The sequence below is a fragment of the Macaca mulatta genome, chromosome 20, assembly GCF_049350105.2.
Source record: "Macaca mulatta isolate MMU2019108-1 chromosome 20, T2T-MMU8v2.0, whole genome shotgun sequence".
Lineage (NCBI taxonomy): Eukaryota > Metazoa > Chordata > Mammalia > Primates > Cercopithecidae > Macaca > Macaca mulatta.
Genome location: NC_133425.1, coordinates 24,687,108 through 24,711,890, shown reverse-complemented (window position 1 = coordinate 24,711,890; position 24,783 = coordinate 24,687,108). Strand labels below are relative to the sequence as shown.

Genomic DNA, 24,783 nt, shown 5'->3' with positions numbered 1-24,783 from the left:
AGATACAGGCTTTAATTATCTGCCTCATTAAGCTCATATACTTTATCGTCCTAATCATTTTTTTTTTTTTTTTTGAGACAGGGCTGCACTGTGTCACCCAGGTTGCAGTGCGGTGGCATGATCATGGCTCATTACAGCCTTGACACGCCCCCGCCAGGCTGCCTCAGCTTCCTGTGTAGCTGGGACCACAGGCGTGCACCACCATGCCTGGCTAATTTTTTTTATTTGTACAGATGTGGGGGGGTGGGGGGAGGGAGGAAGGGAAGAAGGGGGGTCTCCCTATGTTGCCCAGGCTGGTCTGGAACTCTTGGGCTCCAGGGATCCTCCTGCCGCTGCCTCCCAGAGTGATGGGATTATAGGTGTGAGCCACCAAGCCAGTCTTAATCACTTTTAAGAGGGGATTAGGTCATGAGGTGAAAAGGCATGAGAAAACTGAAGACTTACACAACGTAACACAGTAGTTAAACACATACACACACAAGTGCTGGTGTATCATATGACTAATAATCTCTTCCACCACCGCCAGGTGCATTTCAAAAGAGATGTGTTGGATCTGTAGTGAATCCCATCAATCCCATTCATGGTATCTTCTATGAGAGACTATCACTGTTGTTAAGCATTGCAAAGTGATCTTTTAGGTTCACAGATTTTCCTAGGAGCCTTTAGTTGGAAAAAAAAAAAAAAAAAAAAAGAAGAAGAGGTAAAATGGAGACAGCCTGAGGCGGATTTCCAGACTGTACAGAGGGTTAGTTTGTCTGACTACCCATCTGATACTTACGGGGCACTGGGCCAAGTCCTGGGAATAACTGATGAACAAGAAGACATGGTCCCTGCCCTCATGGGCTTATAATCCAGTGGGAAAGAGAGAGAACAAGCGCAAGCGGCTACAGAGAAGTTCAGGGTGTTGTGGGGCATGCGTAACAGGCTTCCGACTCCCTTTAGAATGGAGTCCAAAATTCTCAGCCGGCTTTACGATCTTTCTCAATCATGAAGCACACACCTCCTGCCACGCGAGCCCCAGCCACACTGGCCTTTCCAGCTCTTCCTTCAGTGAGTTCCGGCTGAGATCATCTGTTCCCTACCTAGGGCCTTCTCGGGGCGCAGCTGAAATCCTGTTCGCACTCTGAAATGCTGTCCACTTGCTATTCTTTTCTCTTTCTGCCTACCTAATTTCACCAGAGTTGAAGTGGATTACAAAAACAAACATTTATCCATTCAAGCAGTCACGTGAGTATTCATTCAACACTACGCTAGATACTGCTCTTGGTGCAGGGGTTACAGTGGCGAACAAGACAGAAGCAGTCCCTGTTCTCAGGAAGCTTACATGGTAGAAGAGGGAGAAAGTGAATCATTAGGTAAATGAGTAATCAAGATGATATCACGGAGCACTTAGTACCACAAGGAAACTGAAAGAGAAGAGTGTGAAATTAGGCAGCAGGGAGAGGGTCTGTCTTTAACCCAGTAGTCAGGGAGGGCCCCTCTGAGGAAGTGGCAGCTGAGCTGATGAGAAGGAGCCCATCCAGCAAAGAGAGAGGAAATGAAAAGGACTGAGGGAAAGAACATGCTTGGCACAGTCACAGAACAGCAAGGTATCTATGTGGCTAGATCATAGTTACTGTGGTCAAAGGGAAAATCAGGAGCAGGTGCAGGGGCTCACGCCTGTAATCCCTACATTGAGAAGTCGAGGTGGGAGGATCATTTGACCCCAGGAGTTCGAGACCAACCTGAGCAACACAGCAAGACCTCCAAAAAATAAAAATAAAAATCAGCTGGGTGTGGCAGCACCAGCTACTTGGGAGACTGAGGCAGGAGGATCACTTGAGCCCAGGAGTTCAAGGCTGCAGTAAGCTGTGATCGATTGCACCACTGTCCTCCAGCCTGAGCAAAAACAGAGTGAGACCTTGTCTCAAAAAGGAAGGAAGAAAGGCAGGAAGGAAGGCAGTAAGGAAGGCAGGCAGGCAGGCACGAAGGAAGGAAGGAAGGAGACAGAGAGAAAGAGAGAGAGAGATAGAGGAAGGGAGGAAGGAAGGAAGGAAGGAAGGGCAGGAGGGAGGGAGGGAGGGAGGGAAATCAGGAGGCACATAGAGGCCTGATGAACAACATGGGTTCTGCCCGGTAGGGAGTTTTAAGCAAGGGGGTAACAGAACCCAATTTCCCTTTTTCACTCTTTTGAGAGAAAGGGTCTCACTCTGTCACCCAGGATGAAGTGCTGTGGTGCGATCATAGCTCTCTGCAGCCTCCAACTTCTGGGCTAAAGGTAACCTCCCACCTCAGCCTCCCAAGTAGCTAGGACTATAGGCGTGCACCACCATGCCCAGCTAATTTTTTTAATGTTTTTGTGACAGGGTCTCACTAGGTGCCCTCAGCAATGCTCCTGCCTCAGCCTCCTGAAGCACTGGGATTACGGGTGTGAGACACCATACTCGGCCTTCCTTTTTAAAAAAACACCTTCTGACTTTTCATTGTGTGTCCATTTGTACACTTTTGATTTTTTACCCTAAGCAGATTTTAGCTTAAAAAAATACATCATCAATTCTAAGATGCATCCTTTCACATTTTAACATTCCTGAAATCAGGATGCATCTAACAGTTGGTGATGTGTCAGCTTAAGTGTCAGCACTTTTCCTTTCTTACTGATTGATAAATAAATAATGGTGATTCTTACCGTCACAGCCTTGTAGGTTTGATAAAACAAGGCCATTTTTAAATAAATATTTTTGTCAGTTTTAAGATCACCTATCAGTTTGCCCAAATTTTCATTCACATTTTTATTCAAATTCTCCTTTCCCGGCATGATGGCAAAATAAAAAACTATAAAGAACCAGAGTAAAAAATTTACCGACGAGACACAAAGTTAACAGGTAAGTAAAAGAACGAGAAAAAAGTTCAATAAAAAAAAGTTGACAACAGACCTTTATCAAAGAACACATCAATGTGTTATGAAGGGTTCCTATAAACCGAAAAGGAAAGAAACTACAAACTAATGTTAAAAGGAAATGAAAAACTTTACAAGAGGTCCCCACATCCAATAAAACAAAGGAAAGATGCTCCATCTCACTAGCATTCAAAGTTACATACATTTTTTAAAAAATAATAGGGCATCGGTGGGGCATGGTGGCTCATGCCTGTAATCCCAGGACTTTGGGAGGCCGAGGCAGGAAGATCACAAGGTTAGGAGTTTGAGACCAGCCTGACCAAGATGCTGAAACCCCGTCTCTGCTAAAAATACAAAAAAAATTAGCCGAGTGTGGTGGCGCTTGCCTGTCATCCCAGCTGCTCGGGAGGCTGAGGCAGGAGAATTGCTTGAACCTGGGAGGCAGAGGTTGCAGTGAGCCGAGATCAAGCCACAGCACTCCAGCCTGGGTGACAGAGGGAGACTCCATCTCAAAAAAATAAATAAAATAAAATAAAATAATAAAATAAAATAGATAAAATAAAATAAACAATAAAATAAATAAATAAATAAATAAAATACAACAAAAGAAAATAAAAATAAATAAAATAAAATAAAATAAAATAAAATAATAGGGCATCATTTTGGCCTACGACACTGGTAGAAATTTTTTCTTTTGGATAGACTCTCATCTCACTCTGTCACTCAGTCTGGAGTGCAGCAACATGATCTCAGCTCACTGCAACCTCCGCCTCCCAGGTTCAAGCCATTCTCCTGCCTCAGCTTACCAAATAGCTGGGATTACAGACACCTGCCACCACACCCAACTAATTTTTGTATTTTTAGTAGAGACGGGGTTTCACCATGTTGGCCACGTTGGTCTCGAACTCCTGACCTCAGGTGATCCACCTGCCTCGGCCTCCCAATGTGTTGGGATTACAGGCATGAGCCACCACGCCCAGCCAGACTGGTAGAAAAAATTTTAAATCACAATACCCAGTGTTCAGGTGCTATGATTTGAATGTGTCCCTCCAAAATTCATGTGTTAGAAACTTAATCCCTCATGCAACAGTGTTGAAAGGTAGGACCTTTAAGAGGTGATTCAGTCCCAAAGAATGAATTAATACCACTATCTTGGGATTATGAGTAGGTTCTGAGTTTGCACTCCTTCACCTCTCTCTCACACAGTCATGCTCTCTTGCATTTCTACCTTCCTCCATGGGATGACACGGCAAGAAGGTCCTGGCCAGATGTGGGCCCCTCAACCTCAAACTTCCCAGAACTGTACTAAGTCTCTGTTCTTTTTATAAAGTACCCAGTCCCAGGTATTCTGTTATAGAAGCACAAAATAAGCTAAACCAGAAAACTGGTACTGAGAAGCTGAGAAGAGGGGCTGTGGCTGCAAGTACCTGAAAACGTGGAAGCAGATTTGGAACTGGGTAATGGGTAGAGGTTGGAAGAATCTGGCGAAGCGGGCTAGAAAAAGCCTAGGCTCCTTGCCACCCCCGCCTCAGAGAACACTTTCCCTCCTCTCATGTCCCTACTTGTTGTAATAAAAGGACGTGGCTCATCTAGTCACCTGATGCCCACAGTATTACCTGTGCTGACCATTGGTGAAGGCTGTCCTCTCTGCACGTTCTCTGATCTGAATTACTAATAAACCCCTTTAACTTCTCTCAGACAAAAGTGAAAATAACGGAAAATCGTGGTAGAGATTTACCCATAATTTGAAAGGCTCAGAAATGGGAAAACCATTGTAAAGACACAATCATAATTAAAAGTTGAGGGAAAAAACGGGGAAAATTGACTGCCAGGGCCAAGCAGGTAACAGAATTGAGTGAAGCAGGTCAAGCGTAAGATACCAGAGAGTGGTGGGGACAGAACTGGAAGACGGCAACTCCTCTAACTGAGGCAGACACTATTTAATTGTTCCCTTGTGGAAATCATGGCCTAATGTTACCGCGTCTTCTGATTTTCCAAGGAAAGTTAGAAATCGAGATTTTTCATGAGAAGTTTATTTTTGAAATGTTGGCAACTAACTCAAGGTCTTTACAGAAAGACTGAAGATTAGAGACCTAAGGACATCTAAGAAGAGTCATACAGAAAGTCGTTGAAAATTCCTTCGTGGTAACCCCAACACAAATGTAAATGTATCAGCAAAAGTCTACTGTAGACTAAAAATAAAATTCTAAGCCCCCCAGCCACCTGAACCAAGAGGATCCCAGAGCGACCTTGAAAACTGAGTTCTTGGCCACGTGGGGATGGAAGGTAAGATGCCTCCTTTAAACCCCTTGCTTACTAACTGCCTGGAGGCGTTCTTCCCTAAGGGCTAAACAGCAACCAGCCCTTTCAGAAGACTCTACTGCTGCTATCATCCAACCCAGCTGCCTGACTGCTACCCTTCTCTTTGGCCACTTCAAAACAGTCAACCAGCATTCCTTCCTGATAAGAGACCACAGAACAGGGAGTGGTTCTGGCCAGTCTCCGAAAGATGCGGGTTTTTGTGTCCTCTGCCTCACCTTTTGATGTCAGAGGGCCAAAACCTCCACCCTTGGATCATGCTAACACTGCCATTTTTTTTGTACATGGGACCTGTGATGGGGTGTGAAGCTCAACCGCACATGCACACAGTTGTCCCTTCATAAATATTCATGACTCCTCCTATAGCTCATTAAATATGTATGTTCGCCCACCCGGCTGAGCATAAATTCCTCCTCCTTTTGCCCCTCCTTCAAAGTATCTGTTGTTGGCTTCTGGCAGGAAGCTGTGCTTCCTAGCCTGTTAGAATGGCCTCCCTGCAGGCTGCAACCCTCTCTGAGAAAGCAAGCTCTCCTTTCCAAATTTACGAACCTCGTCATTCTTCAGTTGACAATACATTGTATAACACCACACACACACACACCCCCCCCCAACACACAAACCCCATCTTCAAAAAAGGGGTGGGAAGCAAAAATACTGATACAGTCAATTTTGCATTAGCTTGATACTTGCCCATCTGAAGTGTGTCCTCTGAATGCAGTTCTAGAATGGGGCTGGATAGGGGAGGCTTGCATCTATGGGAAGATGGGAAAGAGGAGAAAGATGAGTCTATTTGCTCTTCAACTTACTCATGAGCTCATTTACTGCACAAATGCAGACACTCACTAGCAAAATGGCAAATATATATTTGCTATTGTTCAAAGCAGGGGCCCCTCTAAAAAGGGCTTCAGTTTAATCACTTTTGACCCTACACACATACAGTAAAACTTCAGTGGACACAGGTCTCAGGTGACATTGGCTAAGCATTACACTTGGCATCCGATGTCCAAATCACAAACTGATCATGAAGTATTTAGACTTAGAAATAGCTAAAGATAGCCTAACAAGAATTTTTCAAACGTTCCAATGTTTTTTTGGGCCATCTCTAGTTTGCTGCCTATTCTCAATCAAATTTTAAAAGTTACCTGTTATTTGTCACAAGTAGCCAGAAGAATGGACTCTCACACAAACTTAAAGTTCAGTAACATTTATGTGGTAACTCCCCCAATCCAGAATAGGCAAAAAATCAGAAATGAGATATGCATCAATATCCCAACAACCATAACCAAACACCAACACACTTTCTATCCCAGGAAACCACCTCTGGACTTAACCAAGAGCCAGTTACTCTTATTCCACTCAGAGTTCTAACCAGCCAGTACTTTCGAGTTCCCAGAGCATCAGAATTGCCATGTATCACTTAAAAAGCATATTTAATATAAAATTAAATATATTAAATATAAAAGAAAAGGTAAACTCAGGAGGCACATAAGGCCTGATCCATTATTTTCATGGATCCAGAAAAAAATAAAGCTTGAAAGTTATTTCCAATTTGTAAGGATCAGACTTTTCTAAAGGATGGCTGAAACACTTTAACGTTTACTCACATTTTTTTCAATATAAGAATTAGGGTTTTATTTAAATGACTAAGTTAAAAGGGGGGATGGGGAGGGACTGTAGTTAAAACTATTAAGATGCGGGCCAGGCACAGTGGCTCACACCTGTAATCCCAGCACATTGGGAGGCCGAGGCGGGCAGATCACCTGAGGTCAGGAGTTCGAGATCAGCCCAACCAAAATGGAGAAATCCCATCTCTACTAAAAATACAAAATTAGCCAGGCGTGGTGGCACATGTCTGTAATCCCAGCTACTAGGGAGGCTGAGGCAGGATAATCGCATGAACCCAGGAGGTGGAGGTTGCAGTGAGCCGAGATTGCACTCCAGCCTGGGCAACAAGAGCAAAACTCTGTCTCAAAAAAAAAAAAAAACCAACAATTAAGATTCCTTGATCTTGAGCTTGAAGTCACAGTTTGAATCTCAGCTCCACCCTTTCCTAGATAGAAGACTTTGGGCAAATTAACTTCTTTAAGCCTCAGTTTCCTTATCTGCAAAAAGGGGATAACAGCAGCACTTAATTCATGAGTGTCTTGTGAGGACTGAATGAAACAATCCAAGTGAAGCACTTAACGTGGTACTAGGCTGTGAAAGCTCTCAGCACACATTAGTAAACCTGTCATCTGCAACTCCGTAAACTCCCTGATACTGGACTCGGAATGGCGCCCATAACATCTCATATGTAATAACTAACTTCAGTCTTCCATTAATTCAGTCACATACACAAAAAAACCACTTACTGTACATCTATTCTGGGACAGGTAACTTACTTTTTTTTTTTGAGACAGAGTCTTGCTCTGTCACCCAGGCTAGACTGCAGTGGTGTGATCATGACTCACTGCAGCCTCGACCTCCTGGGCTCAAGTGATCCTTCTATTTCAGCCTCCCAAGTAACTGAGACTACAGATGCACCTACCATGCCTGGCCAATTTTTGTATATTTAGTAGAGACGAGGTTTCGCCATGTTGCCCGGGCTGGTCTCGAACTCCCGGGCTCAAGCAATCCACCAGCCTTGGCCTTCCAAAGTGCTGGGATTACAGGAGTGAGCCACTGTGCCCAGCCAAGGCCAGGTAACTTTCTACATGCCCTTGGAATAAAGTAGTAAACAAAAGACACACAAATTCAGATTATGAAAATATGGGGTCACTTTTTAAATGTTCCGGGAAACTACATTAATGGATGGAGAGTCATAATGAAAAAGAACAGGAATGGGATACGGCTCCTTCTTCATGTTTAACCAGATCTATTTAAAGAATCCCAGGAACTAGCCTTAGGAAATCTAAATGTCAAACCAAGGCGGCAGAGTGTCTCATTCCAGGAAGGAACACTGAACAACTGATTTACAGCAGGGGTGTCCAATCTTTTGGCTTCCCTGGGCCACAATGGAAGAACTGTCTTGGGCCACAAATACACGAACACTAACAATAGCTGACGAGCTTTAAAAAAAATAAGTCACAAAAGAATCTCATAATGTTTTAAGAAATGTTACGTAATTGTGTTGGGCTGCATTCAAAGCAGTCCTGGGCCGCATGTCACATGCCCGTATGTCACCCACCGGCAGGCCTGGGGTTGAACAAGCTGGATTACAGCCTTGTTGCCTCTGTCCAGCCTACCAGGTGGTCCATTAACCAAGATAACCATCAGCCACTAGATACACTGACCCACATCCCCTACCCCTCACATGCTTTGCCCAGCCCAGCCTACATGCCCTCTCCTGATGTCAGTTACCAGGCTTCGCTAATAAAATGTCTCTCCCGGCTCTCTCAGGGAGCCAGTCGCTGAGCCCTCGAGCCTCTGCTGTCCCCCTGTGCGCTCAAGCACAAGCCCCCAACTAAAAGCCTTGTCTGGGAAATCTGCTTGGTGCCATAACAGATTATCCGGTGAGCCAGGCAGGAGCACAAGGAACAACTACCCGCCCCGCAGGGGAGGCTGATGAGCCAGTGGGCCGGAGTGAGGCCCCATTGATTCAGCACTGCCACCGCGACTGGTGAGTTTTCCTCCGGTCTCCGAGAGACTCCTCGCCACCCCCGCCCCAGACAACGCTTTCTCTTCCCTCGCGTCCCCTATTTGTTGTCTTTTTCCTTCTTCCTTTCTGCTTTCTTTCCTTCACTTTTAACTTCATTGGCTCAACCTGAATAGACACCCGTGCAGGATGGACTGACGTGGCTGGCAGGAACTATCAGGCACCCTGGCTTCGGCCTCTGTCAACTTCAAGTCTTTCAGTGCTTTCCCTCCCTCTGCCACACCTGGGGGGACGGAAGCCTGTGAGCTCTTCTCTGTCTGTTCAGTGTTCGAGCCTAAGGACTCTGGGTGCTGCCTTTGTGTGGGGAGAATGGACGGCACATGGGGCTGGAGTTTGCCTAGCTCATGCCCTGATCTGTTTTTCTTTTTGTGTGTTTCATTCAACATCTTATTGACTGTCATTCGGTTACTACCAAATGCAGGACACTGGTCAGCAGAACCCGGACCTCGTGTAAGGCTGAAGAATAAAAAGAACCCATCCAAGCTAGCACTCCGTTTTGGGGAGAAGTTCTCTTCACTGGCCACACCTGCCCTCTCGTGTGACCTGTATTGTTGTGCTGTGCGGGGCTGGGAGCCAACTCTCTTGTCGCCTGACACCTGTGCTTGCACCCTGCCCCTGGCCCTTTACTAAGACAAGCAGACACAGGGGCTACAGTCATGGGCAATGCCCCAGGCATCTTCCAAGACTCACGTCTGGGATGTATCATTTCTAAATGGAAGGAATCCAAATCCGATGGCTTAAAGAAAAAGAAACTCCAGCCTGGGAAACACAGGAAAACTCCACCTCTACAAAAAACAGGAAAAAGGAGCCAGGTGTGGGGGTGCCTGCCTGTGGTCCCAGCTACTCGGAAGGCTAAGGCAAGGATCGCTTAAGCCCAGGAGGTTGAGGCTGCAGTGAGTTGTGGTCGCACCATAGCATTCCAGCCTGGGCAATGGAGTGAGACTCTGTCTAAAAAAAATAAATTTAATTAAAAAAAAAAAAAAAGAAACTGATTTTCCTCTGTAATACAACCTGCCCTAGTACACATTAGATCAAGAAAAATGGCCATGGGTGGAAGTGGATCTCCTAGTTTTAACACTATCTTACAGCCGGATCTATTCTGTGAATGGACAGAGAAATGGGGAGAGATAACTAGATATAAGCTTTTATGAAGTTATGCTAGGACCCAAAGCTACTGGATTCTTGTCAGGTGTGTGTGGCCCCTATTTCCAGGTTCCTCCTGAAGGAACTTGAGGAAGTGGACCTCCACAGCCTCAGGCTCCCGGAATTCCCTCCCTATCCTAAGCAGGCCTCCTGGGGAGGGGACCCCTGTGCTGTCCGCAATAGTGCTCTAATCGGACTCCAAACAGGCACCCTCTTTTGCTTCCCCACTGGCCCAGGGCTGTTTTCCCTTCAGAGAAATGGATGGAAACAGGGGAGGGACAAGGGTGCACATTCCTTTTTTGGTGGTGGATCTAGGATTATGTATAGAACACTTTGGTAGACCTTCAGAGGATCCTGGTAAGTTTAGAGATGAATTTGTTAGACTAAATTTCACCTTTTCATTGATGTGACGGGATGTTATGGTCACTTTGCAGTGTTGATGAAAAGCAACACATATTTGAAAAGGCTAAGGAATATGCCAATATCTAGGTAGTCACTAAACACCAATATGCAGTCATCCGTGTAGGGCGAGATGCGGTCCCAGGCACAGTCTCCATGCGAGTGAGACTATGGAGAAAACCTAGATAAAGCTAGAATAAGCCACTCTGTCCCCTGCCTGACTGAAGGAAGAAGGAAATGTATAGTCAAACCTGCACACTATGACAGGGTCAAGAAAAGTACCCAGAGAAAGGAGGTGATCCCAGTAGTCTTTCTCAATAGAATCCCTGAAGCGCTTGAGAAATGCACCCATGCAGACCTGGAGGCAGCAGAGCGGAGGCATCACGTGCTGTGCATTTTATCCTTCAGCCAGCTCCGGACATTAGAAGGAAATTACAGAAAATTTGGAGGCCAGACCCCAGACCCTGATGTTGACCTTGGCAGAGGAGGCTTTTAAGGTCTTCAATAACAGGCAGGACAGAGATGGCAGATGAGAAGAGGAGACTGACCAAAACAGCACAGCTTCTGGCTGCCCTAATTCATCCACCACCTGAGGGTGACCCTAGGAGGCCCAGGAGACCAACCAATCGAAGACAGCCAACCCTGGATGGAGCCAATGTACATACTGCAGGACAGAGGGTCACTGGGAGAGAGGCTGCCCTGACCTCCATAAAACAGGACAGCCGGCAGGCAACCCTGGCCAGTCCCTACTCCTCACCAAGCTTTCAGATGAGATTGATAGACACCGCCTGACAGCACCCTGGCTCCGACTGCAGCACACTCCATCATCATCACACCACGGAGCCTCAGGTCACCTTTGATGTGGCAGGTAGGAAAACTGAGTTCCTTGTGGACAGCAGAGTCGCCTGCTCTGTCCTGACCCAGCCTATTTGCCCCCTCTCCAATTGCAATTGCAGGGTAATGGGAATAGACAGGTGTCCTAAGGTAAGAAAATTTACTTTCCCTCTTGCTTGTGAGGCCATGTCTAGGCTTATTTCTCCTCATTTCTGTATGCTCCCCAGAATGTCCTACTCCATTGCTGGGTAGAGACTTACTAAGCAAAATGGGAGCCACCACCTCCCTGGAAGAGGACAGACTGCAGGTAGAGGCAGCGCCAGGACAGGGAGTCCACCTGCTAGCACTCTTAAATGGAAAGGAACTTGAGACCCAAAACATACCCAAAGAAAGCAAGGATCCCGTCACCCCTTCCCTATGGGACACTTCAGTCCTAGGACAGGCTAATAAAGCTTCCCCAGCAAAGACAGATCTGAAGCCTGGGATGGGCTACCCATGGAAGAAATCGTACCTCCTAAAACCTGTGGCACTGAACGGGGTTCAGCCATTACTCCACAAATTCCTACAGCAAGGGCTAAACCGTGCCAGTCCCCAGGCAACACCTCAGTCCTCCCTGTTAAAAAGCCTAATGGAGAATATCAGTTTGTGTAGGACTTGAAGTGGGGTAATGAGGCAGTCATTCCCATCCACCCAACATTGGTCCCAAGCTTGTCTGTGCTCAGATACCTGGAGATGCTCAGTTTTTCACTCTACTACACTTCAAGGATGCTTTCTTTTGTGTAGCCCTCTCCACCCAGAATCCCTGTATCTTTTTGCATTGAATGGAGAAATCCCTGATACCCAGAAAGCCACACAGTACACATGGACTGTGCTTCCCCAGGGCTTCCGGGAAGGCCCTCACCTTTCTGGGAATGCAGGGCGCTAAGCCTACAGAATGGGACTTTATTATAATATGTGGATGACTTGTTCATTGTCAGACAGACATGGCAGGATTCAGATTTTAATATCATTAAAACCTTGAATTTCCTGGCTGAGCGGTGATACAAGGTCAGCCTCATCCAAGGCCCATATTTATTTACAGAAGTTCTAATATCTGGGGTTCATTCTGACTCCAGGAGCCCAAACACTAGTTGTGGACTGGAAAAAGCAATCACTTCATTGCTGGTCCCACAAACAAAAAGGCAGCCCCAGGGTTTCTTGAGAATCGTGGGCTTCTATTGTATTTGGATTCTAAATTATGGCCTGACAGCTAAAGCCCCACGTGAGACTCTAAAAGGGGAAGAAAGAGAGCCCTTGGACTGGGAGAAGAAATGTCAACAATCTTTTGAATCCCTAAAAACTGAGCTGGGTCAAGCCCTCGCCCTTGGACACCCCAACTGAGAAAAACCACTTACCTTATATGTTTGTGAGACACTAGGAACAGCTTTGGGAGTCTTAACTAAAAGGTTAGGACCTGTTCAGAAGTCAGTGGCTCATTTTTCAAAACAGATAAATCCAGTTGCACAGAACTGGACTGGCTGCTGGAGGGCAGTGGCAGCCACTGCCCTGCTGTTTAGTGAAGCATCTAGGCTGACACGGGGACAATATACAGAAGCTATCTCCCCACCAGGTTCAGACTGGGTTAGAAGTCAAGGGACACCAAGCTCTCTTATTAGACACCCTGGATATTACTTTGAGGGTATGTCAGACTTTGAACATGGCAACCTCACTCCCAACCACAGATGATGAGGACTCACAGCATCAATGCACAGGGCCCAAAGAACACACTCCAGCAGGCCTGGCTTGTGAGATAAGCCTCTTGAGAATGCAAAGACTGAATGATAGCATTCAGTCTTTGATAGGATAATGAACTGGCACCCCAACCATCAGGGAAAGTTAAGATGAACCATACACTTGAGACGACTCCAGCCAAACTCTGTTAGGAGCCACGTGAGCCCTGGGTTAAGATGCTCCCAGTCTTCTTAGGGTCCGCAGGGCCCCTGTGTGCAGACTAAGACTTAGTTCTTCTGAGATGATCTACCAGAGGCTTTTCCCCACCACTGACCTCCTGTTACGTGAAGAATTACATAAAAAATTACAGTATCAATTTAGGACAGATTCAAAAAGCGATTTCAGAGTACAGAAACAAAATCCTACCAGTCCCCACTAAGGATGGGAAAACCCCTTTACAAGCTAATCCAGGGAACCAAGTCCTTCTAAAGACTGGAAGGGCAGGCTCCCCGGAGAACCACCCCTTGCCTAAATGGCAGGGCCCTTACTGGGTGACCCTGACCACTCCAACCACAGCCAAGTCACAAGGAATCACTAGCTGGGTACACCTCTCCCAATCAGAAATGCTTTCTCCTAAATGTTTCCAGACTCGCCCAGAAGGCCCATCTTCCTCCTGAAAACCTGTGGAAGACCTCAAATTCAGGAGAGCCAATTCATCATCGGAGAAGTAATGTGGTTAGAGATCTTGAGTCCAATACTTTTCCTCATATTACTAATTGTTTCACTATTATTCTGTTGCTTTGCTCAGCCTCCTCCCTCAGGTAAAGACTTCGTTTGTCCCTGCTGGGTATAAAGATGCTACTCCTTACTTTGTTCCTACTCCTCCCCATCGGGGCACAGGGTAGGCTGGATCCATTGAAATGGGAAATGATCTCTCTTGACAACCTTTCCAGCATTATAGCTTCAGGTCATAATTTGTCCAACTGCTGGGTGTGCTACCATCATCCCCAGGCTCAGAGGGGCTGCCTCTTCCATTCCCTAAAAGCTCAACTACCAACTTCACAAAGGAGGTATGGAAACCTAAAATAACCTCTGTACCTCTTATTGTGGACCTAAGTATCTCCCTTTCCTTTGAATGTATAAACCTCATTGGGCTGCTAAATGCTTTGGTCACCAAAAAGGGTGGAAAAAAGAGAAGCTGGACCGCCTACTTTGGAATCCCACCGGGTTTTCTCTTAGCAGTAAAGAAAAACCCTAATCAAACTTGGGTTCAGGAAGGCTATCTTTTCCCCCACGCCAAAACAGTCACACCTCTCTCCAAAGCTTAGCTGCTCACCTGAACTCCTCTCGCCTTGTGTAAGTTTGTGCACCCATGGGGTATTCTGTTCCTTTGTGGACACCCAGACTGCCATCTGACCAACAGCTACCCCTCAGCCAATTTTACCTCTCCGTTACTTGCACTAGCGTGCCCTTGTGTGCATAATGTACAACACAATGAGGAATGCACGTTAGGTACTTTAAGTCCCAGTGGAGTAACAGTTCATAATATCACACATGTGAAACCTAAAAGGGCAATAGGGCTAATTTTGGCGGGAGTTGGAATAGCCCCTTGGGGTGGCTCTGCCCCTTAGCAGCCCCTTGGGATGGCTTTGCACACTGTGAGGCGGCTTTGAGAAACTTTCAAACCCTTGAAACACTGGCAACTAGTAGAGGCAGAGCCATAAAAGGACGTCAAGCCTCCCTGCACTCCCTAGCCAATGCTGCCTTAGACAACAGATTTGCCCTGGATTATCTTCTTGCTGAACAAGGGCGGGTATGCGCAGTAATAAACCACATCTGTTGTTCTTACATTAACAGTTCAGAATTGGTTAAACTGCAAGTTCAAAAGATTTACCAAGACCAGGCACAATGGCTCATGCCTGTAATCCCAGCACTTTGGGAGGCCAAGGTGGGTGGATCGTTTGAGCCTAGGAGTTTGAGACCAGCCTGGGCAACATGGCAAAACCCCATCTCTACAAACTTACAAAAAAAGAAAGAAAAATTAGGTAGTCTTGGTGGCATGTGCCTTTATTCCCAGCTACTCCGGAGGCTGAGGTGGGAGGATCACCTGAGCCCATAAGGTTGAGGCTGCAGTGAGCCATGATGGCACCACTGCACTCCTATCTGGATGACAGAGTGAGACCCTGTCTCCAAAAGAAAATAAAAGATTTACCAAGAGGCTACCTGGCTACATAATCTCAATAACTCTACTGTTCAAATCATCTGGGACTCCATCAGTGCATACCTACAAAGTATGACATGGTTTTTACCTTTCTTCAGACCCTAAGTGGTCATTTAATTGCTATTACTTTTGGGGTATTGTGTTTTTAACCTTTTGGTAAAGTTTGTGTCTTTCAGGTTTCAGTCGCTCCAAGTCAAGCTAATGATGGCCCAAGGATTCTAACCCATACCATCCCAGGAGCACCCCGGTCCCTACAGGTCTTTAGGACAGTCAGTGAGAGATTTCCCCACCCCTCGAAGTGAGGCAAGGACGACATCCCTGTTCAGCAGGAAGTAGCTTCAGAAGATGAGATCTTCAGCCCTTTCTCCTTAAGAATAGAGGGTGAAATCTCTCAAGGGAACTAAAGATAGAACAGAAATGGAATGGGGTTGCTTCTTCATAATATTTAACCATGCCTTCGACTTAAAGTTCCAGGAACTGGCCTTAGGAAATCTAAATATGAAACCAAGGTTATGGAGTGTCCCACCTCAGGAAGGAACACTGAACAACTGATTGACAGTCTTCATCCCGCCAGCCAGACCACCAAGTGGCCCATTAATCAAGATAACCAACGCAACCAGATACAGTGACCCGCATCCCCTACCCGTCACGTGCTTTGCCCGGCCCAGCCTGCACACCTTACTCGTGATGTCAATTCCCACGCTTCGCTAATAAAAATATCCCTGCAAGCCTCTTCAGGGAGCCAACAACACAGTCCTTGAGCCTCCACTGTCTCCCTAGTGCTTGAGTACAAGCCCCAAAAACAAAATCCTTGTCTGGGAAATCTGGTTGGCCTCGTGTTAATTTTAATTACATGGGGAACCATAGAGCCTGTGATCTGTAATAAGAAAATGTATATTGCATTTTGCAGACTGTACAACATGCTGGAATGAGAGCCAGGGCAAGGGAAAGTTGGTGGGAGGCAGTGAACGGAAGGCAACACCCTAAAGTCTCTGGCATTCAGATCTGCCACCTCTAGAGAGCTAGATCTGAATTCTAGCTGGCTCTTGTTCTTCTGGCCACACCACACTTACTTGATACTGTGCAGCTTTCTTGTGACGATCATTGGAAAGTCAACCTCAAAATATTTACTTGGGAGAAGATCTTCATCCTGGGGAAAAACACACAATACTTTTTATTTCTTTACTCTTACATGTGCTGATCATCTTCCATATATCAAGCACTAGGCACCTAAGAGCAATACAGTGTTTAAGGATTTTAAATCAGGGGACTGATATGGGCAGACATGTTTTTCAAATTACTCATGAATCGATTTGAGGGAAGCAAGCACAGATGAAGGTAAAAGTCAGGATGCCGGAGGAGTTAGCCAGATAAGAAGGTAAGGTCCAGGAATGAGCCTGAGCTAGGAGGTGGCAGCTGGGATGGTGGGGAGAGCTCAGAGGCGCTTTGGAAGTAGAATACACTCCATATTTTCAAAAGGCAGCTTGAGGCCAGGTGCAGTGGCTCACGACTGTAATCTCAACACTTCAGAAGGCTGAGGCAGGAGGATCGCTTGAGGCCAGGAGTTTGAGGCCAGCCTGGGCAACACAGTGAGACCCTGCCCATACAAAAAAATTAAAAAGTTTAAACGATGTAACAACAACAAAAAAGTCAGCTTGAGCTCTATTAGGAGGGTCAGGGAATCAATGTAGTAGATTTTGACGAGCATTAATTTTTGGATGAAATAGGTTAAAACAGCTAGTATCAAAAGCATCACATATATTAAAGGTATTATTTTCTGATACATATTTTTTTCTTTTTTTGAGATAGAGTCTCACTCTGTCACCCAGGCTGGAGTGCAATGACACAGTCTCAGCTCACTGCAACCTCCACCTCCCGGGTTCAAGTGATTCTCCTGCCTCAGCCTCCAGAGTAGCTGGGATTACAGGTGCCCAGCCTCTGATACATTTTTCTCTGTGATAGTGGAGGATGGTAGATTAAACAACATGTACTCTTGGAGCTGGAGGGGCTCAAACACCAGCTCCACCACTTATATGCTGTAAGGTCTTGGGAAAGTCAGTAAACTCACTGGGCCAGGATTTACTTGTTTGAAAAGTGAAGAAGCTGGGCACTGTGGCTCACGCCTGTAATCCCAGCACTTTGGGAGGCTGAGGCAAGCGGATCACAACGTCAAGAAATCGAGACCATCCTGGCCAACATGACGGGGGTGAAACCCCATCTCTACTAAAAATACAAAAAGTAGCTACTCGGGAGGCTGAGGCAGGAGAATCGCTTGAACCCGGGAGGTGGAGGTTGCAGTGAGCTGAGATTGTGCTACTGCACTCCAGCCTGGGCGACAGAGCGAGACTCCGTCTCAAAGATTAAAAAAAAAGAAAAGTGAAGAAAATGCTAACACTTCATGGGGTTGTGAGGATTAATGAAGCAATACATGTGGGGCTCCCAGGAAAGGGCCCAACCTTAGTAAAATTATCACACGGGGATCCAAAGAGCCTATGAGCTATAACAGTAAGGGAAGGTATATTGTGTTTTCAATACTGCACAACGTGCTGGGAAGAAGGTCCCAGGGCAAGAAGGAAAGTGGGGCGGGGATCAAAGGAAAGCAGCACCCTAAAATGAGGTCTCTAGCATTCAAATCCACACTGTGTGTGCCTTTATTATTACAGACGCAAGTACAGAGATGGGGGCCCTTGCTCGGGATATAACATTTCTTCTTGTGGCCTGCAGTCAAACAAATATGAAAGACACACATACTCACACAACCACACACACACACACGTGTGCGCGCACACACAGCCCTGGGTCACCTGGCTTGCTTGGTAGCTACACTCTCCCTACCCAGTCACGCACACATCATCCTATCATCCTAGTGTTCTCTCCGTGCCCTCCTTGCCATTCAGCCACCCAGTACCTCAGCCCTACTGATGCCTCTGGAATCCCTCCACTCCTCCTGAGCTCTATCACCTCCAACCCAGACTGTCCCAGCGCCGCCTCTGGTGTCTCAAAGCTGCATGCTGCTGTGCACTGCACTAGCTGCTGCCGGTGGCCTTCAGCAGCTCTGCACACTGCTAAAACTCAGCAAGAAACAAGGTACTCCACAGCCTGGCCCACCTGCCCAGCCTCTCCCCTTCTCCCCATCACCACTTATCCCAAAAATACAGAACTACTTTTTTAAAACAAAGTCTGGATGACTGCTGACATCCAGAACCTGGTGATGGCTTCGCTGGTAGAGGACGGGATGGAGGAAAAGGAAAGGTAGGGTGACACCTTGTTTCTGACTGGAGCAACCGGGCAGGTAAGAGAACCATTCATGGAGACAGTAACAGGAGATGAAGCACAAGTATGGAAGGATAGATGAATCCCAGGGGATGAGTGGGGGATAGCAGACCTCCTGTGGACAGCATGATGGGGGCAGAAATCACCTGTAACCATATCCTAGTAGATAAGTAACCCTTAAAAGCAAACATCAGGGCTGAAAGATACAGCACCCTCCCACATACACACCAGTCCTCTGCTGGAATCCCAGAGGACCCAACCTGGGCTTTATCTTTTTTATTTATTTATTTTTTTTTTTTGAGACAGAGTCTTGCTCTGTCGCCCAGGCTGGAGTGCAGTGGTGCGATCTCGGCTCACTGCAAGTGCTGCCTCCCAGGTTCACACCATTCTCCTGCCTCAGCCTCCCGAGTAGCTGGTACTACAGGCGCCCACCACCATGCCCAGCTAATTTTTTTGTATTTTTAGCAGAGACAGGGTTTCACCATGTTAGCCAGGATGGTCTCAATCTCCTGACCGCATGATCTACCCACCTCGGCCTCCCAAAGTGCTGGGATTACAGGCGTGAGCCACCGCGCCCAGCTGGCTTTATCTTTTTAAAACAAAAAAGGAGGGACAAGTACAGTGGCTCACACCTGTAATCCCAGCACTTTGGGAGGCCGAGGCAGGAGGACTGCTTGAGCCCAGGAGTTCGAGACCAGCCTGGGCAACATAGCAATACCCTATCTCTACCAAAAATACGAATTAGCCAGGCATGGTGGCTTGCACCTGTAGTCCCCAGCTACTCGGAAGGCTGAGTTAGGAAGATCGCTTGAGGCTGGGAGGAGGCGGCTGCAGTGAGCTGAGATTGCATCACTGCACTCCAGCCTGGGATACAGAGCCAGATCCTGTCACAAAAGCCATCCCAGGACACCTGGGCTCCTGAATCTGAGCTGATCACACTTACAGGTACAGTCCATGCCTGCTGAGTAGGGTTATGCAGAAGCTTTTCAAGATACTTGAGGGGGGCCAGGTGCGGTGGCTCACGCCCGTAATCCCAGCACTTTGGGAGGCCGAGACGGGTGGATCACCTGAGGTCAGGAGTTCGAACCAGCCTGGCCAACAGAGTGAAACCCCATTTCTACTAAAAATACAAAATATTAGCTGGGCGTGGTGGTGGGTGCCTGTAATCCTAGCTACTTGGGAGGCTGAGGCAGGAGAATTGCTTGAACCCGGGAGGCAGAGGTTGCAGTGAGCTGAGATCATTACACTCCAGCCTGGGCAACAAGAGCAAAACTCTATCTCTCAAAAAAAAAAAAAAAAAAAAAAAAAAAGCTACTTGAGGGATATTGAGGGATATGGATAGAGGAGAAATGGAAATAACTTTCCCTAGGAATTTCAATTTCTACAACACCTTTTAAGAACTTTTGCTCACAGGGTATGGGAAGTTAAGGATCACCTAAAATTCCAGAAGACAACAAGAACAACATTTTCTTGGTGCTAAAAAAAAAAAAAAAGCATATGAACGAAAGATAGTATACTGCCCCGCAGCTCTTACGGACTTCTTCCTTTTTAAAGAGCTTTCCCACGCATTAGCACTCCCGAGCCTTGTAAAACCTCTGAATAAGAGGTCAGAGCAGAGACAGCTTACAAAAGGCACACCCAGACCTCTTAAAAAAGACAACCTGCCAATGTGGTGACTCAATTCTGTAATCCCAGCACTTTAGGAGGCTGAGGCTGGTGGATCACTTGAGGCCAGGAGTTCAAGACCAGTCTGGCCAACAGGGTAAAACCCCATCTCTACAAAATAGCCAGGCACGGTGGTGCGCATCTGTAACCCCAGTTATACGGGAGGCTGAGGCAGGAGAATCGCTTGAACCTTGGAGGCAGAGGTTGCAGTGAGCGGAGATCACACCACTGCACTCCAGCCTCGGAAACAGAGTGAGACTCTGACGGGTTGACGGATGCAGCAAACCACCATGGCATGTGCGTACCTATGTAACAAACATGCACGTTCTGCACATGTACCCCAGAACTTATAAAAAAAAAAAAAAAAAAGATCCTGTTTCTTGAGAAGGGGGCAAAATGACTGTGTGTGACAAGTGATGCTTCAACTTCTTATTCTGTGATTCTTGATGGCCCTTTTGACATTTCACCCCAAATAGCCTGCATGCAACTGACTGGAATGGAAGACACCGAGACTGGGAACAGCTGCCACAGGGCAGGAGGAATGGGGCACCCAAAGAGGACTCAACATGGCTGACCACCTCACAGACTGCCAAAATTGACCCTGCTTCCCTCCACAGGGAGATGGAGAGAAATAGGTTGTACGAATCCTTTGGTTCTATGGAAACAGAATTCCGGAGACACCAAGAAATAGAGACCCCTTCAAGTGTTTCACTCACCCATTATTCCTTTTTTTTTTTTTTTTTTTTTTTGAGACAGGGTCTCGCTTGGATGCCCAGGTTGGAGTCCAGTGGCGCAATCTCGGCTCACTGCAGTCTCAACCTCTGGGACTCAGGTAATCCTCCCACCTCCGCCTCCCAAGTAGCTGGGACCACAGGTGTGCACCACCATGCCTGGCCAATTTTTTAAATTTTTTGTAGAGATGGGGTTTTGCCATGATGCCCAGGCTGGTCTCAAAACTCCTGAGCTCAAGCAATTCACCCACCTTGGCATCTCAAAGTACTGGGATTACAGGCGTGACCAACTGCATCTGGCCCCTTTATTCCTTTTTTGTGACAAGACTGTTCTTTGTCCTGTTCCTGCTCACTGCCAGCAGATGGGAGTCTTTAACTGTACAGTCTTGGGCTCCTGAGATTTTACAGAACAAGCTCACACCCATGACTCACAGCTAAACTTCTGCTGGTGCAACCTAGGAACCATTCCGGCTGGAAGGTGCAGCATAAGACACTAAGACCCACAGACAATGTTTTTGCTACGCTTTTAGAGACACGCACATACCTCTAAAACAGAGATTGGCAAACTGCTTCTGTAAAGAGCGAGAAAGTAAATATTTTAGCCTTTGCAGGCCAGATGGTCTCCGTTGTAACTATGCAACTCTGCTGTTATAATTGTCATATGGCTGCTGAAGCACAATATGCAAACAAATGGGAGTGGCTGTCTTCCAATAAAACTTTATTTACAAAAACAGGCTGTGGGCCAGATTTGGCCCTGGGCTACAGTTTGTAACACCTGTTCTAAAAAAGCAAACAAATGTAATATATATATACACATATATATGTATATATATATTTATATTTTACAAGAAACTTCAGACCAAAAAAAAGGCCTTCAGCCCAATATAACTACCAATCAAAACCAAAACATTTCCACAAAGAACTTTCAGACACTATACAGTCTTCCTTCCTCATTACTGACTGACTGCCTTTTTCTTAGGAGGGGTACATAAGCCTCAGGGTACTTTGCTCAGAAATAAGAGGCTCAGATTTATTAGTTATTAATCCATCTACAAGACAGGAGAAAAAAAAAACAAACTGCGAAACAAATCAAAGGGGTCTCAGGTCCAATGGCAGGATCTCTCCAGCGGCCTCTGTTAACACTGACATAGCACATTCTCTCACACTGTACTGTGCTCTGGTTCCTCACACCACACCATGGGACAACTCATTACAAAAACACAACACGTCCGCCTGGCGTAGTGGCTCATACCTGTAATCTCAGCACTTTGGGAGGCTAAGGTAGGTGGATCACTTGAGGCCAGGAGTTTGAGACCAGCCTGGCCAACACAGTGAAATGCTAGCTCTACTAAAAATACCAAAATTAGCCCTGCGTGGTGGTGAATGCCTGTAATCCCAACTACTAGGGAGGCTAAGACAGGAGAATCGCTTCAACCCCGGAGGTGGAGGTTGCTGTGAGCCAAATCACACCATGGCATTCCAGCCTGCGTGAGAGAGTAAGACTCTGTCTCAAAAACAACAATGACAGAAAAACAAAGACACAACAGATCTACAGAAAAGGGAAGGTCACCCTCCTGAAAAACCAGAGGCTGTGTGCAGGGGAAAGAGGAAGAAATGTGGAGTTTAATGGGCAGATTCCAATGCTTGATCCCTGCCCCAGAGCCTCTGGCTGCAGGATCCTGGAAGACAATCTTGCAGTCCCATTTCCTTCATCTGTGCAAAACACCCTTACAGAGTTCTCGAGTTAATTCATGAGGTCACGTATGTAAAAACACTTCATGTTAGTGATTATATCTTGAGAAGAGAATGCAGAGGCAAACAAATACCTACACTCTCACTTTAGTAAGAGAAGGGTTGACAGCTCTGATGACCAAAGACCTTCACATCAGGTAAACTGATTAGGGACAAAACAGATAAGCAGGTCTTGGTCAACATCCGCAAAAAATCTGGAGAAACGCACGTACCCATTACTGTCATATGACGGACCTGATAGAACCAAGCAAAATCTGTACAAACCTACAAAAGAAAAAAAAGCAATTAGTGAGGACTTTTTTTTTTTTTTTTTCTCAGAGACAAAGTCTCACTCTGTCACCCAGGCTGGAGTGCAGCGGCATGATCTCGACTCACTGCAACCACCGTTCTCCTGGGTTCAAGCAATTCTTCTGCCTCAGCCTCCCGAGTAGCTGGGATTACAGGTGCCCACCACCTCACCCAGCTAATTTCTGTATTTTTAATAGAGACAGGGTTTCACCACGTTGGCCACGCTGGTCTCTAACTCCTGACCTCAAGTGATCTGCCCACCTCAGCCTCCCAAAGTGCTGGTATTACAGGCGTGAGCCACCATGCCCGGCCAATCAGTGAGGACTTTGTAGGGAAACGGTTTGGCTATAAAAACTAAGCCCAGGTGGCCAGGCATGGTGGCTCACGCCTGTAATCCTAGCACTTTGGGAGGCCAAGGTGGGCAGATCACAAGGTCAGGAGATTGTGACCAGCCTAGCCAACACGGTGAAACCCCATCTCTACTAAAAATACAAAAATTAGCCAGGCATGGTGGCGTGCACCTGTAGTCCAAGCTATTCAGGAGGCTAAGGCAGAAGAATCGCTTGAAGCCGGGAGGTGGAGGCTGCAGTGAGCTGAGATTGCACCACTGCGCTCCAGCCTGGGCAACAGAGCAAGACTGTCTCAAAAAAATAAAATAAAATAACTAAGCCCAGGAGTTAAAGACCACACTCTAGTTTTCTTTCCCTGTGAGAATGTAATTAGACCTGCATTCATACTCTAACAGAGCAGTTAAGAGACCAAATCAGAAAAAGACTACAAAATGGCTTTGCAACATATTGTCATCACCTAGCCATACAAATCTCCAAATTTTACCCAAGATGCCATTATCCTGACAAAATCTTAGTTACTGTCAAAATTACAAATGTAGGCAGGGCACAGTGGCTAATGCCTGTCATCTCAGCACTTTGAGAGGCTGAGGCAGGAGGACTGCTTGAGGCCAGGAGTTCAGGACCAGCCTGGGGAACATAGTGAGACCACTGTCTCTACAAAAAAACTTAAAAATCAGCCAGATGTGGTAATGCATGCCTGTGCTCCCAGCTACACGGGAGGATCGCTTAAGCCCAGGAGTTCGAGGCTGCAATGAGCCATGATTGTGCCACTGCATTCCACCCTGGGTGACGGGGTAAGACTCTGGCTCAAAAAAAAAAAGTTATAAATGCATGCATGGGCTCTCCATTCCAGCAATTCTACTGGTGGAATTTTTCCTCCTGACATATTTCTACTCATACTGAGAGAAATATAAGGGTTTTTATTATAGCTCCATTTGTAACAACAATTAGAGACAACCTAAAACATCTGTCTCTAGGGCCCTGGTGAGATAAAACAGGACTGACAGTCGTAGGCGCATCTAGGCAGATGGGACAGGGGTGGGAGACAGGCTTTTGCTGCAGAACTTTTCATATATATATATATATATAATTTTTTTTTTTTTTTTTTTAGACGGAGTCTCGCTCTGTCACCCAGGCTGGAGTGCAGTGGCCGGATCTCAGCTCACTTCAAGTTCCGCCTCCCAGGTTTACGCCATTCTCCTGCCTCAGCCTCCTGAGTAGCTGGGACTACAGGCGCCCGCCACCTCACCCGGCTAATTTTTTGTATTTTTTAGTAGAGACAGGGTTTCACCGGGTTAGCCAGGATGGTCTCGATCTCCTGACCTTGTGATCCGCCCGTCTCGGCCTCCCAAAGTGCTGGGATTACAGGCTTGAGCCACCGCGCCCGGCCAAGGGTGAAAATCTTCCAAAAATGAAATCTAAACACTTGGAGAGGGAGGAGGGGAATTTGAACATACCTTTAATCTCCAGAAGGTGGTATCCATGCCTGCCCCAAGGTTGATGATTTGACAATGACATTCTGTCTTCCGTAGAAACGCCTTTATAAGCTGACTGACACCATGGACTCGAGCAAAATATCCTGAGGGGTG

The 24,783-nt window shown here is 46.5% G+C and overlaps 1 protein-coding gene and 1 long non-coding RNA gene across 15 annotated transcripts in view; one reads left to right on the top strand and one right to left on the bottom strand.

Annotated features, from left to right (window-relative positions):
* The window catches only part of LCMT1 (leucine carboxyl methyltransferase 1), an 80,030-nt gene that overhangs the window by 32,996 nt on the left and 22,251 nt on the right, over positions 1–24,783 (bottom strand). For 13 of the 14 annotated variants that reach the window (XR_013410855.1, XR_013410853.1, XR_003725283.2 and 10 more), the window contains 3 exon segments: positions 24,652–24,773; positions 16,209–16,285; positions 5,885–5,946 (listed from right to left, as the gene is read on the bottom strand). Coding sequence is in view for 9 of the 14 variants with exons in the window: in NM_001260979.1 (NP_001247908.1) it covers positions 5,885–5,946; positions 16,209–16,285; positions 24,652–24,773 (261 nt within the window). In the remaining 5 variants the exon portion in view is untranslated. 14 annotated transcript variants of the gene reach the window in all.
* Positions 58–2,503, top strand: LOC144338144 (uncharacterized). The gene is made up of 2 exons (XR_013411990.1): positions 58–1,805; positions 1,992–2,503. It is a non-coding gene; the product is annotated as an uncharacterized LOC144338144 (long non-coding RNA).